Source organism: Mustelus asterias, unplaced genomic scaffold, assembly GCF_964213995.1.
Source record: "Mustelus asterias unplaced genomic scaffold, sMusAst1.hap1.1 HAP1_SCAFFOLD_499, whole genome shotgun sequence".
NCBI lineage: Eukaryota > Metazoa > Chordata > Chondrichthyes > Carcharhiniformes > Triakidae > Mustelus > Mustelus asterias.
The window spans coordinates 42,501-58,065 of record NW_027590451.1 but is presented as its reverse complement, the minus strand read 5'-3'; the positions used below and the strand labels follow the sequence as shown (position 1 = coordinate 58,065).

General features: G+C 47.5%; 1 protein-coding gene across 1 annotated transcript in view; it reads right to left on the bottom strand.

Annotated features, from left to right (window-relative positions):
* Positions 1–1,277: 1,277 nt before the first annotated feature.
* The window catches only part of LOC144486871 (unconventional myosin-Ic-like), a gene marked incomplete at its 5' end in the record, with an annotated part of 51,407 nt that continues 37,119 nt past the window's right edge, over positions 1,278–15,565 (bottom strand). The window contains 5 exons of the mRNA XM_078204894.1: positions 1,278–2,998; positions 6,010–6,109; positions 10,431–10,528; positions 11,544–11,614; positions 14,851–14,986. Coding sequence (XP_078061020.1) covers positions 2,972–2,998; positions 6,010–6,109; positions 10,431–10,528; positions 11,544–11,614; positions 14,851–14,986 — 432 coding nt within the window. The remainder of the gene's footprint in view (positions 2,999–6,009; positions 6,110–10,430; positions 10,529–11,543; positions 11,615–14,850; positions 14,987–15,565) is intronic.

The window sequence follows — 15,565 nt, the reverse complement described above, 5'->3', positions numbered from 1 at the left end:
AAACTCTTACTATGTTCTCTAAATGACAGTGGTGACTATACATCAAAAACTCTTCATCGACTGCAACAGACTTTGGCACATCCTGAGATCATGATACATGCGGTTGAAATACAAGTCTTTCTATTTGAGCTCTGTGTTCTTCTCCTTCGCCAGTGCGCCCAGTGTGTAACTTTCTTTATTCATTCATGGGACAGGGGCATCTCTGACTGGCCAACATTTATTGCCCAACCTTACTTGCTCTTGGAGGGCAGTTGAGGGTCAACTGTGGTTCTGGAGTCACATGTAGGCCGGACCAGGTAAGGACGGCAGATTTCCTTCCCTGAAGGACATTAGGGAACCAGATGGGTTTTTACAACAATCGACAATGGTTTCATGGTTATCAGTAGAATCTTAAATTCAGATTTTATTGAATTCAAATTCCAACATCTGCTGTGGTGAGATTCGAACCCAGATCCCCAGAACCTTAGCTGAGTTTCTGGATTAATAATCTAGTGATGATACCACTAGGCCATCGCCTCCCCTAAACAATTCCATTTGCCTTCTGAACAAAACCACCTGGGCTCCGTGTCTGTCCTGGGGCAAGGAGAGACCTTTGACGGCAGCATGGGAGAAAGCACAGGCAAATCCAGGGCTCTCACCAATCCAGGCTTCACATCCTTGATCCTCGGTTCAGACCTGGTCAGAACAACTAGTGATATGTCAATGTTACCTGTAACAGCACAGTACATCTGGCTGGGGAAGGGGGTGGGGAATAGGCAGGGTGGGGACGGGGATTAGGCAGGGTGGGGACAGGGATTGGGCAGGGTGGGGAAAGGTAGGGGTGGGGTTGGGGAGGGGATTGGGCAGGGTGGGGGGGTGGGGGAAGGTAGGGGTGGGGTTGAGGTGGGGATTGGGCAGGGTGGGGGAGGGGTGAGGAGGTGGGGGCAGGGAGGGGTGAGGTTGGGGTGGGGGCAGGGATTAGGCAGGGTGGGGGAAGGTAGGGGTGGGGTTGAGGTGGGGATTGGGCGAGGTGGGGTTAGGGTGGGGGCAGGAATTGGGCAGGGTGAGGGAAGGTAGGGGTGGGGTTGGGGAGGGGATTGGGCAGTTGCGGGAGGGGTGTAGTTTGGGCAGGATGGGGTTGGACTGAGAGAGGTGAGGACGGAGAGTCGAGTGAGGAAGTGAAAGGAAAGGGAAGCGGGAACAAGGAGTGAGTGAGCATGAGAAGTCGAAAATGGTGAATATTCTCTTCAATTGCTCCTAGCATGAATCACGTACGGCAAAGAAAATGAAAACAGAAAGAATTGGGACATTTTTATTGAAAATGAGATGGTTTCACATAATATCCATCTATACAAAGGTTATTACAATCTTTTCATTAATTTTTGAAGCATTTTCTTTTGAAATTCTCATCCTGTTCGACAATGGGTTGAAGTGAAGATTTCTGCTCAGGTCTCTGTCAAAGCTCTGGTGCTACGAGTTGTCCCTCTAGAGTTGGGTGTATGTTGGAGACTGCAGTTAGCTCAGAACCACCACATGGACAGGGTGTCAAAAGGTATTGTGGCCAGCTGTGCGTGTAACTAAACAAATCTCCAAACTGCCACCTCTGCATAGCCACTCTCCTACACAATGTTTCTGTAGATAGTTGTTTTGGCGCCTCTTTTGCACCTTACAGGGAAGGTGGGAACGCTCATTGCTCTTAAAGCATATTGCCTTAATTTATTACACACATTGAATACAAGCGCTCTGTACATTTGCATCGTATTGAGTAGCCCGCTCTCTCTCCAGCCTTGTTGTTCAAACTTATATTATTCCTCCAAAATGAATCGAGCTTCGATTAAGGGATGGGCTGGTGAACAGGCACTAGATAATGGATAGCAAGGCTAGCATGAGTCCATTGACAGAAGATCCATTTCCTGTTTCTGAGAAGGAGCCATACCTGCTTTCAAGATGAAATCTTGGAGGTGGCCACGATCTGCACCACTCTCCTGACCCTTTGCTTTATTGGACAATTTGCAGGCAAATATTAGAACATTGTGCCACCAAACTGCTGCAGGCATCAAGTTAAACAATCTACCAAACTTCCCAGCATCCAGGGTGATGTGAAACAACCTGATCTAAGCTGGATTCTGTTCTGACTTATGTTGCCTTCCATCTTTTAATACACGTAGCCAGGCCTGAACAGCACTCGTGTGGCATCTAAACAGTCAAGTTACAAATAAAGCCATGGCAGTGATCAACAACCAATGCATCTCTCTTCTCACTCAACAGTTTCACTGAGAGTGGACCAGGCTTTGTCAAACCCACCCTATAATCTGCAGAGACTCCCACAGCAACAGAGGGAAAACCATCTAGTAGTTTCAATGTGGGACAGGTGTTATTAGCAATTACAGGTGAGGCAAAAAGACCAACTCTTTATGGCTTGAGTCACTCACCAAGGAACTCAGCAGAGAAACTTCACCAGAGAACGGACTTGTATATATAAAAAAAATCAGCTCTTGGTTCATTTCTTCAGTGACATTTGACCTTGAAGGACTCCCCTCTCCCCTCCCCCAGGTTGGTCTGCTCTTTTCTGTGATGTCATAGAATCAGAAGGGATAGAGCTTCACTTCAGAACCGCTTGGATTTTTTTTGTGGATTATGTATATATATATTATATTATATTGCTTTAAATATCACACACGCACAGAGGCAGTAGTGTGATTAAATTTAGTGAGTCATTGATAATGACAGCCATTTTTAATATAAATTTTCTTTAAATTTTTTGTGTGATTAAAGTATAACCTGGAATCACTGTTCCTGGTTTGGAAGCACAGGCTTTGGCAGTCAAGGGAAAGAGTATAAAGGAAATGAGAGGGTTGGGGCTAAGGCGGACTACTCGAATGCCTCACCAATAAGCGTACAAGCTCCTTTTTTGGGATGCCGTCAGTTATTGGTGCACATCTTCAAACCATCCATCTGTACAATGGGCTGCCACTGGATCTCGCTCCCAGCATCATCTGGAGTTGAGTCGAGGAGCCACCTACATGGATAGCAAAAGAGTTCAACGTCAGCTGGGAAACGCTGTTCAAAGATCCACATCTGACCCTGGCCCCCATAGTGTTGCCAAACCTCACCCCCAAGTATTAAATCACCCACATGACTTTCCTTTGAAAGCATATTACAATGCAGAAGCTCATTTGGCCTGTTGCATCCATGCTGATTGTTAGGACAATCGTAAACTAATCCCACTTCTCCAGTCTCTCCCAATATTCCTGTACTTCCCATCATTTCAAACGTTTTGTTGGTTTCTCATAAAAGATACAATGCCCTCTCTTCCAACCACTTCCTGTAGCACAGTATTCCTTGACCTGAAGAGGTCTTCCATTCTCTCTCCTCTGTTACTCAGCGACATGTTTAAACAAATGTCCCCTTGTCATCGATTGTCCAACTTGCAAAAATAGTCTTTCCCTCTTCACTATCAAAATTCATCAACATTTGAAAGCCTCTATTAGATCTCCTCTGAACCTCTCTACTCTAGTGAAAATAGTGTTCATATCTCAAATCTCTACTCATTACTAGTTTGATGTGGAGATGCCGGCGTTGGACTGGGGTGGACACAGTAAGAAGTCTCACAATACCAGGTTAAAGTCCAACAGGTTTATTTGGTATCACAAGCTTTCAGAGCCCTGCTCCTTCATCAGGTGAGTGTGAATTATGTGTGTATGTATATATAAGTATATATAATATACATATATACCTCGCTCACCTGGTGTTGTGAGGCTTCTTACCATTACTAGTTTCTCATCTATGACCTCAGCTTGGTGAATCTACAGTGAACATTTCTGCTTCTATAATGGTGCTCTAACTATGTTTTGGACAGACGACCCTATTTATAATTTACACCTTTCTAATGGGTTCATCAACCTTCATTAACACTCTCAGGAAACTCTCTGCTTGTACCCCAGGTAGCTTCTGCTCATCTCTACGCTTCCACGTCCTTTAATTTAGAGAGATCATCCATTCCCTTCACCCTTTCAAAATGTGTCAGCTCGCACACATCCACCTTAAACTGCATCTGCTTCCCTCGCCCCCCTCCCAGGATCTAGCTGTCTTCTCCTATCCTCATTCTCGCAAAAGCTGTGATTGGAAGCAGGAGCACCCTCCTGGTGTGTGACACTCTGTTGTACCAATGCCTACCAACATGTGCTAGTTACCCATTCTTAAGCTTCTCTTTTTATAGGCTCCAGATCAAATCTGGATTTGAAATGCAGAGTATTTACAGATTAGCAATACCTTTACAAAGCAAAAGGTAAAGTCCTCTCAAACCTCATGGCTGAGGTTTCAAAGAGATTTTCCACTTATATTCTCACTGAGCCACTGACGCCATTCTTCTCCCTGGCCACTGTTTAAAGCTGAGCCACTCCATTAGCAAGCCTGGTGGCGTATCTGAATTCAGGTGGAGCTGCCAGCCCCATATCTGTACCATCATTAAGACCACCCACCCTCTCTCACCATCACAGTGGGCCACCTACACCCCAACCTAAGCTCATTTGTTGCCAAAACCCCCATCTATGCTTATCATAGATATCATAGAAACCCTACAGTGCAGAAGGAGGCCATTCGGCCCATCAAGTCTGCACCGACCACAATCCCACCCAGGCCCTACCCCCACATATTTACCTGCTAATCCCTCTAACCTACACATCCCAGGACTCTAAGGGGCAATTTTTAACCTGGCCAATCAACCTAACCCGCACATCTTTGGACTGTGGGAGGAAACCGGAGCACCCGGAGGAAACCCACGCAGACACGAGGAGAATGTGCAAACTCCACACAGACAGTGACCCGAGCCGGGAATCGAACCCAGGACCCTGGAGCTGTGAAGCAGCAGTGCTAACCACTGTGCTACCGTGCCGCCCTTGAATATTCTAATGCACGACTGGATGGCCTCCCATCTTCCAGCCACCCCAAATTTGGACAAGACAGTTTTGGATGAGTTCATGTTTTAACTCGCACTAAATGTGGGTGGCACGGTGGCACAGTAATTGGCACCACTGCCTTACAGTGCCAGGGACCCAGGTCCAATTCCAGCCTTGGGTGATTGCCTGTGTGGAGTTTAGTACATTCTCCCCGTGTCTGCATGGGTTTCCTGCGGGTGCTCTGGTTTCCTCCCACAGTCTAAAGATGTGTAAATGAGGTGGATTGGCTGTGCTAAATTACCCCTTAGTATCCAAAGATGTGTAGATGTAAAGGATTAGCCATGGGAAATGTGTGGGGTTACAGGAATAGGGCAGGGAAGAGCAGGATCTGGGCTAAGATTCTCTGTCAGAGAGTCAGTGCAGACTCGATGGGCTGAAAGGCCTCCTTCTGCACTGTAGGGATTCTATGATAAATCCCATTCAATCTCTGACAATGGACTTGTGTTGACTTCCTGTCCAGCAACCTCTTGGTTTAAAATTCTCAGTCTTGTTTGTAAATCTCTCCAATGTCTCACCCATTCCAACATCCCCAACCTATCTCTGCAACCTTGACCCTGAGATTTCTGCACTTATCTAATTCTAACTCTTGACAATCTCCAAATGTAATCATTCCAGCCATGGCATCTGTGCTTTCAGTTCCCTGGGACCTGGGCTCTGGAATTCTGTCCCTAAACCTCTCTGTGGCTCTCTCTCTCTCCGTCTCTCTCACTCACCTTCTCATGATGCTCTTTAAAACCTTCTCAACAATGAACCTCCAACCAGGAGTTAGATTATAAAATGATTTCACTGTTACGCAATAATCGCTCAATAAAGTTAGTGTTTAGAAATACCCCACGTCTGTGATCAGTTATCCTAACATTTCCTCTTGTGGTTCAGTGCTGAATACTGCTTGACACATGCCTATGAGGTAGAGGAAGCTATACGATGCTATAGGCACTACATAAATGCAAGATGCTGTTGATGTTGAACAGGTAATGTGTATGAGAATTTACAGGATATTGGAGCAGCATCAAATATGGAGCCTTTCATGAACAATGTTGGAATGTACGTTACATTGTGAGGTGAATCTTACCACAGACAAGTGACCATTCTTTGCTTTGGAAATAATCAGTTCTGATCCTGATGTGAAATCAATGATCCCTTCTTTTCCGTGTTTGATTGTGAACTTTATGCTGCAAAAGAAGAATGGGAACACATCAAAGGTCTCACAGCTCATTGCAAGGATTCCAGAACTCAGAGGATGATTTCCAATAGCATTTGAACCCAGCTGCCCTTCAATATCCCAACTATCGTGAGAGAGACAGTAAGTATCGGCAGGTAACAGGCCACTGGCAAGGTGGAGTGTCAGAGCAGGAGATTGGAAACAGCGCGAGAGGAGAAGCAGTCGAGAGACTAAAACAGCGCAATAGAAGAGGCAGTTGGCAGATTGAAAGCAGCACGAGAAGAGAGACGGTCGGGAGATTGGAAATAGTGCCAGAGGAGACAGCCAGGAGATTGGAAACAGCACAACTGGAGAGACAGTCAAGAGATCATAAGCAGTGCCAGAGGAGATATAGTCAGGAGAACGGAAACAGTGCGACTGGAGAGACAGTAGGGAGATTGAAAGTTAGTATACTGCTACCTTGGGTAGCCCTTGAAGGATGTTCTCAGTAACTCTTTGCAAGATGGCACACACTGACGAGACACCAAAGGGCAAACAAGTATACTGGTAGAGTCCCTTATGAATGTTGATCGCCACATATTTCCAGGAGGACTCAAGAAATTCAAGCTGAACTTAGGTGTCGATGTCCAACATGGAAAACATGTTAACTTGGCGTACAAATCTTTGATTCAGGGCATGGCATTTGGAGATCCGATTGACTGTTAATTTTTATTCCTCACAAGGTAAATTCATTTGGCAGACTTAAGAACAGTTACCCCTTTCTCCAGCATGGTGTAAGGGACTGGCATGGCTCCCAAGTACCTGGTGTCGTGTCAGGGTCAACGTTGATCAAGGCCTTGGCTCCTTTTATTTTTCCCAGGCCTTCCAGGGTATCTACTAACAACCTCATACAGTCCCCCTATATCTTGCCTGAAGATTTTCAACCATCTCAGCCGGGTCTACTTGAGCCAATATCTTCTCATATGGTTTGGTCCATGCCCCCGTACAACAATGAGTGGGAGACGAGCTGATTGCTGCCTAAAGGTTACTGGGGCCATTGTGGTGTCTTTCATCTGTAAGGGATCTGCTCAGGTAGGTGGCTAGCCGGTCCTCTGTATCTTCCAACCTCAGGAGTTGGATGCTCGATTGGAGACGTTTATCGTTCTCCAATAAAAGAGACTACGGCTCACCTCCACCTTCAAGGGATGGCCACTTACTAGTAATTCCACCATTATCAGTAACGTTCATTGGAATAATACAATTCAGTTGAAGTGTCCCTGTCTCTGGAAGGCTCAATCAGGTACCAGCTTTCTTCCTAGGCAGCACACATTTGGCCTGGTCCTGAAACTTGGCCATAGTTATGTGCTTTGACAGTGCTCATAATAATCCATCATCTGGCAACTACACCTTTCTGGAGTATATTCCCTAATACTCTTGGGGTCATCACTGCTTTTCCTTGACTGTCTGATGGTGACATTAGGGTTTCTATATCGAAAGAGGTCCTTTAACACTTGATTTACACAAGCACATTGAGGAGCGATTAGATAAGGTCCCTCCCCCTCGTTGGAGGACATTGCTGCCTGATGCTCCCTGAATTCCCTGAGCCCCTCTCCCTGCGTTCTCAAGTGATAAGGTTATTTCAACAGTTTATTTCTAAAGTCCAAATTGGGTTCTGCCAATAGCTTCTTTTGGGTTGTTAGGTCATTTATCCCACATACCAATCTGTCTCGTAACACTCTGTTAAGAGGCAGTCCAAATCTGCAATTTTTAGCCAAATTCCGCAACCTAACCAAGAACTCAGTGAAAGATTTCTCCAGCCATGTTGAAGAAATAATTCTGGGGATTACAGAGGGCTTAAGGTCATTGTGTTTTTTCTACAACCTCATTAAAAGTATTTGAGTCGGAAGCATCTAGTTAGGTCAGACTTATCACATTGAAACTCAGTGCCCCGCATGCTATCAATAATATCACTTTGTTTTTCATTTCCTTCAATGTTGCTAGCACACAGAAGTGTATTGGGCCCAGTCTTCCACACTATTGTCATAGAGCTAGAGTTTCCTGAAAAGAGGCACAATGGCATTTTCTTACTGGAGATGATTCTGGACATACAGAGATTGTCCAGAGGGAAAGATGGGGGAAAGAATTCTCCTCATCGCCAATGTAGTAATTCAGCTACATACCTTTAACAGCATAGCACAGAAACCATCACATTCCCTGTGACTGCCCCAACACCGACACTCCTCCCCACACCCGACACTGTGCCAACACTCCCCCTGCGCTGACATTCCCTCTGCAATGCTCAGGCTGACACTCCCAGGGCAAGGCCTTTGACAAGGTGCCCCATAGGAGACTGATAAATATGTTAAGTGCCCATGGTGTCAAGGGTAAGATCCTGGCATGGATAGAGGATTGGCTGACTGGCAGAAGGCAGAGAGTGGGAATAAAGGGATCTTTCTCGGGATGGCAGCCGGTGACTAGTGGTGTGCCTCAGGGGTCGGTGCTGGGATCACAACTTTTCACAATATACATTAATGATTTGGAGGAAGGAACTGAAGGCATTGTTGCTCAGTTTGCAGATGATACAAAGATATGTAGAGGGACAGGTAGTATTGAGGAAGCAGGGGGGGCTGCAGAAGGACTTGGACAGGTTAGGAGAGTGGGCAAAGAAGTGGCAGATGGAATACAATGTGGAAAAGTGTGAGGTTATGCAGTTTGGAAGGAGGAATGGAGGCACAGACTAGTTTCTAAATGGGAAAATACTTAGGAAATCAGAAACACAAAGGGACTTGGGAGTCATCGTTTAAGATTTTCTTAAGGTTAACGTGCAGGTTCAGTGTTCAGTTAGGAAGGCAAATGCAATGTTAGCATTCATGTCAAGAGGGCGAGAATACAAGAGCAAGGATGTACTTCTGAGGCTGTATAAGGCTCTGGTCCGACCCTATTTGGAGCATTATGAACAGTTTTGGGCCCCGTATCTAAGGAAGGATGTGCCGGCTTTGGAAAGAGTCCAGAGGAGGTTCACAAGAATGATCCCTGGAATGAAGAGCTTGTCGTATGAGGAACGGTTATGGACTCTGGGTCTGTACTCGTTGGAGTTTAGAAGGATGAGGGAGGATCTGACTGAAATTTACAGGATACTGCGAGGCCTGGATAGAGTGGATGTGGAGAGGATGCTTCCACTGGTAGGAAAAACTAGAACCAGAGGGCACAACCTCAGGCTAAAAGGACGATCCTTTAAAAGAGATGAGGAGAAATTTCTTCAGCCAGAGAGTGGTGAATCTGTGGAACTCTTTGCCGCAGAAGGCTGTGGAGGCCAGATCATTGAGTGTCTTTAAGACAGAGATAGATAGGTTCTTGATTAATAAGGGGATCAGGGGTTATGGGGAAAAGGCAGGAGAATGGGGATGAGAAAAATATCAGCCATGATTGAATGATGGAGCAGACTCGATGGGCCGAATGGCCTAATTCTGCTCCTATCTCTGATGGTCTATGGTCTAAGTGCAGCATGGGGGTTAGGTATAGAGGAACACAAGAAATAGGAACAGCAGTTAGACCTTACAACTCATCAAGTCCGCTGTGCTATTCAATATGTTGATGGTCAATATTAGAAAGCTTCCAGAATCTACATTGTTAGAGGGCTTCTTGTTAACTCACGATTCTTGCTGCATAATAAATAGGTTTAGTTTGTTTTCATTTGCAGAGGGTCATTTACAGCCAACAATCTGTGCAAAGATTCAGCCCATCCACAGCAGTAGAACAGAAATCAAAGTGAAAGAAAGGACAATGATCAATCTGTGCACAGCATGGTTCACTTTTCGTAGCTGCCTGGAAGGCTAACAAAGAACAAAGAAAAGTACAGCACTGAAACAGGTTCTTCGGCCCTCCAAGCCGGTGCTAATCATGATGCTCTAACTGAAAAAAAACCTGTCCTTACTCAGTCCGTATCCCTCTATTCCCTCCCTATTCATGCACCCAGCCAGGTGCCTCTTAAATGTTGTTAATGTTCCTGCTTCCACCACCTCCTCTGGCAGTGCGTTCCAGGCACCCACCATTCTCATAGTGAAAAACTTCCCCCGCACATCTCCCTTAAACTTTTCCCTCTCACCTTGAACCTGTGCCCCCTTGTAATTGACACTTCCACCTTGGGAAAAAGCCTCTGACTATCCACCCTGTCTGTGCCTCTCATAATTTTGTAGACCTCTATCAGGTCTCCCCTCAGCCTCCGTCTTTCCAGTGAAAACAATCCTAGTTTATTCAACCTCTCCTCATAGCCGACACCCTCGAGACCAGGCAACATCCTGCTGAACCTTCTTTGCACTCGCTCCAAAGCTTCCACCTTGTAGAACACCTACCTGCCCTGGTTGATGTTGATGTTGTTCACTTTATCAGCCTCCATGGCCAGTTTCGTCAGCGTCTCAATCACATGATCACTCCGCAGCACAACATCACCCTTCAACACGAGAGAAAGAGACACATTCACACACATGCGGCTTTGGCCTTGCATGCACTCCCTGACAGGACGGTGGGAATACATACAACTGTAACCTTCAAAAGAGAATTGAATAAGTCCTCACCAGGGCTGTGCATTACACACTACCTGATGGATAGCTTTCCAAATTCCACACATTGTCAACCCAAACACATACAACTTCAATGGAGAGAAACAGAGTTAAGATATCAGGTTGTTGTACGCTCCGATGACCTGAAACATTAACTATGCCGCCCCCTCCACGGATATTACCTCACCTGGTGAGCATTTTTATTTCTGATTTCCAGCATCTGCAGCATTTTGCTTTTGCACAATTTGAGAGACCTGGACTCTGAACAATCCTGTCACCTGCTGAGGACAATTTATACCTTACATTTAAAAGCCTTATTGTTGGAGGATGTTGTAAGTGATTTCATCTTCTCCAGGTCCTCTGATGGCTGAAGAGGTCAATGCTTAGGGCCAGGCAGGTGAAGGCACAGACACTGTGGAGGATTCCTCTGCTCTTCTTCACAAGTGCCACAGAAACCTTAACGGTCACCAGAGATGGGAGATGGGTCCTCACTGTAACAAATCATCCGACAGGGCAGCATTCGCTCTCTACTGCACTGGGGGAGTGCCAGCCTAGAATTTATGCTGCATTTTACGGAGTGGAATCTGAATCTATGATGCTCTGACATGACAGACCCACAGATGGGGTGGGTGTGCGCGTGATTACAACACAATGATCAGGACAGTGTGTAACAATCAGCAATGATGCAGATATTCCGTTTCTTATTCAATGGATTGCTGCACATTCAAAACATCCATGGATTGGAGTGGCGTCTTCAGTAAACAACCTGGGGCTACGCAGAATAGTTTCACATTTTACCCGATATCCTACACAGCTCAATACATTGTAAGTATAGTACAGAGCCCAGGGCTGAGGGCACTGCATAGTGCCAGACTACTAAATACACACAAGAGTTAATCTACATACCTTCTGCTTGTTGTCTTCACAGGGGACATGGAGAACAAACAGCCCGTCACTCAGGGAGCTGACTGATATTCCTGCACACACAAAACAAACACGATCAAGCTGACTTTAAAACAGGGGTGGGGTGGGGAGAGTGCACATAAAGCAACTCAGCCCATCTTGTGTGTCAGTTCTTACAAATATAATTCACAGCACAAGTTAGATACAGAGTAAAGCTCCCTCTACACTGTCCCCATCAAACACTCCCAGGACAGGTACAGCATGGGGTTAGATACAGAGTAAAGCTCCCTCTACACTGTCCCCCATCAAACACTCCCAGGGCAGATACAGCACGGGGTTAGATACAGAGTAAAGCTCCCTCTACACTGTCCCCATCAAACACTCCCAGGACAGATACAGCACGGGGTTAGATACAGAGTAAAGCTCCCTCTACACTGTCCCCATCAAACACTCCCAGGACAGGTACAGCACGGGGTTAGATACAGAGTAAAGCTCCCTCTACACTGTCGCCATCAAACACTCCCAGGACAGGTACAGCACGGGGTTAGATACAGAGTAAAGCTCCCTCTACACTGTCCCCATCAAACACTCCCAGGACAGGTACAGCACGGGGTTAGATACAGAGTAAACCTCCCTCTACACTGTCGCCATCAAACACTCCCAGGGCAGATACAGCACGGGGTTAGATACAGAAGATGATTGTGCACCAGTAGATTGGCCTAAATTCAGAGCAGTTTTAAATTGATAGCAATTGGGACAGACGCCCCTGCGTCATGTTATCTGTTAAATTGAATAGAAGGAATTTAGCAAATTTCACAACTACGCAACATCGGCTTACTTTCTATGTAGTAACTCAGTCCCGTTTTAGGGCATGGGCCAGATCCAAGCTCTGAAGTCCTGCCATCTCCATTCGAGACTGGAATTAACCAGAGGAGCAAGCTTCACAAAGATCCCCATCCTCAATGATGGAGGAACTCAGTGCAAAAGATCAGGCTAAAGTATTTACAACAATCATCAGTCAGGAGATGTCCCCAGCATCAGAGATGACAAGTCTTTAGCCAGCTTGATTCACTGGATACTGCAAAGCATATGGGCCCTGACAATGTTCTGGCAATAGGCCTGAAGGCTTGTGCTCCAGAACTAGTTGTGTCCTTTTCCAGCACAGTACTACATCTATGCAACACTGTTGAAAATTACCAAGATCTTTCCTCTGCACAAAAAGGACATCTCCAATCGAGTCAATTACCACCCAACAGTCTATCCTCGATCATCAGGGCCCATCGACAGCGCTGACAAGCAGCACTTACTCAGCAATAACCTGCTCACTGACGCCCAGTTTAGGTTTCACCAGGGCACTCAGCTTCTGACCTCATTACAGCCTTGGTTCAAACATGGGCAAAAGAGCTGAATTCCAGAGCGGAGGCGAGAATGGTTGCCCTGGACCTTAAAGAAGCATTTTACTGAGTGTGGCATCAAGGAGCCCGAGCAATACTGGAGTCAATGGGAATCAGGGGGGAAACTCTCCACTGGTTGAGGTCATCCCCGGCACAAAGGAAGATGGCTGTGCTGGTCGGAGGGTCAGTCATCTCAGCTCCAGGACATCACTGCAGGAGTTCCTCAGGGTTAGTGTCCTCGACCCAACCATCTTCAGCTGCTTCACCAATCACCTTTCTTCCTTTGTAAGGTCAGAAGTGGGGTTGTTCGCTAATGACTGCACAATGTTCAGCACCATTCGCCACTCCCGAGATCCTGAAGCAGTCCATGTCAAAGCACAGCAAGACCTGCCAACATGCTTGGGCTGGTAAGTGGCAAGTAACATTTGTGCCAGGCAATGACCATCTCCAACAAAAGAGCGAGCCTGACCATCTTCCCCTTGACATTCAATGATATTACAATCACTGAATCCCCCAGTATCCACATCCTGGGATTACCATTGACCAGAAACTGAACTGGACCCAGTCACATGAATACTGTGGCGATAAGAGCAGGTGAATCTTGGAATCCTGCAGCGAGTAACTCCCCCCTGACTTCCCAAAGCCTGTCCTACATCTACAAGGCACAAGTCAGGAGTGTGATGGAATGCTCCCCACTTGCCTGGATGAGCGCAGCTCCAACAACAAGAAATGTTACAATATCCAGGACAAAGCAGCCCCACTTGACCGGCACCCCATCCACTGACTTCAACATTCACTCCTGCCACCACTGGTGCACAGTGTGTACCATCCACAAGACGCACTGCAGCAACTCACCAACATTCCAATTTGGTGATCCTTATCATCTAAAAGGATAAAGGCAGTAGACACATGGGAACACCACCACCTGGAAGTTCCTCTTTGAGCCATTCACCCTCCTGACTTGGAAATATATCATCGTTCCTTCACTGTCGCTGGGTCAAAATCCTGGAACTTCATTCCTATCAGCACAGTGGGTGTACCTACACCACAAGGAATGCAGCGGCTCAGGAAGGCAGCTCACCACCACCTTCTCAAGGGGCAATTAGGGCTGGGCAACAAATACTGGTCTTACCAGTGACACCCACATTCCGGGAAAGAATTAAAAACATCATTCACTCAGATATATGTTTAGTCTAAGGGATGGAAGGTAGTGCTGATAAAGTCAATCCACTGGGTTTAACAGCATGGTGTTGTACTTGTTTCTGCAATGTTCCCAATCCTAAGTTTTGGCCCATTTACTTTCGCTGTTTTGATTCAGGCTGAGATACAACTTTCACAAATAACAGCTCCCTTTCACCCTGCCAGTGGCTATTCGTCATGTATGTTGAAGGGCTGATCCACTCAGAGGGCATCACAGTTGAGTCTGATCCTGTCCAGATGCGAAAACTAGACAGATGGGAAACAAAAATCGAAGTGTCTTCCTTCCTATCAACCCTTCCCTCACCCTCCAGCACTGCCTCTCTCCCCTTCCCTCACCCTCCAGCATTGCCTCTCTCCCCTTCCCTCACCCTCCAGCACTGCCTCTCTCCCCTTCCCTCACACTCCAGCACTGCCTCTCCCCCCTTCCCTCGCCCTCCAGCACTGCCTCTCTCCCCTTCCCTCGCCCTCCAGCACTGCCTCTCTCCCCTTCCCTCACCCTCCAGCACTGCCTCTCTCCCCTTCCCTCGCCCTCCAGCACTGCCTCTCTCCCCTTCCCTCGCCCTCCAGCACTGCCTCTCTCCCCTTCCCTCACACTCCAGCACTGCCTCTCCCCCCATCACCTCCTTCCTTCCATTCTAACCTCCCCCTCCCCCAATTCCCCTCTCTTCCCTCTCCCTCCCATTCCTCGCCCTGCCCGCCCGCTCCCCACAGTATACCGTTCAGGTTGGTGTAATCGATCTTCTGCTTGAGCTTGGCTTCTTCCACAATGAAAGCGCTGTCTGCAGTCACCACCAGTTGCCGCGCTCTCGGCCTGTAGCCGTTCCGATCGTACTTTGTCACCGCCACCGCGTACTGCAAGAAAGAAGCTAGGATTTACTGCCAGAGAGAGAGAGTTCACAATCACATCACAGCCAGCTGCCCCGAAATAAAGCCCATCATCCCACAGAAACCTCAACACCGTTCACCCAGAGAAACATTGACACATGATCTGTTTTCTATCTCCCAAGCTTCCAACTCCAATTTCCTGCCCACTCCCCTTCAGAAACTAACCCTGGAGGGGGAGAGCCGGGGCCGGGCGGCGCCCCCGAGGGCCGGGGAGGCGCCCCGGGGAGGCGCCCCGGGGAGGCAGGGACGGGCCCCGGGGAGGCAGGGACGGGCCCCGGGGAGGCAGGGACGGGCCCCGGGGAGGCAGGGACGGGCCCCGGGGAGGCAGGGACGGGCCCCGGGGAGGCAGGGACGGGCCCCGGGGAGGCAGGGACGGGCCCCGGGGAGGCAGGGACGGGCCCCGGGGAGGCAGGGACGGGCCCCGGGGAGGCAGGGTCGCGCCCCAGAGAGGCACAGCAGATCATGAAATTTGAATTCAATAAAAATCTCGAATCAAAAGTCTAATGAATCTGGCCTATATGTGACTCCAGGTTAACTATTAAATGC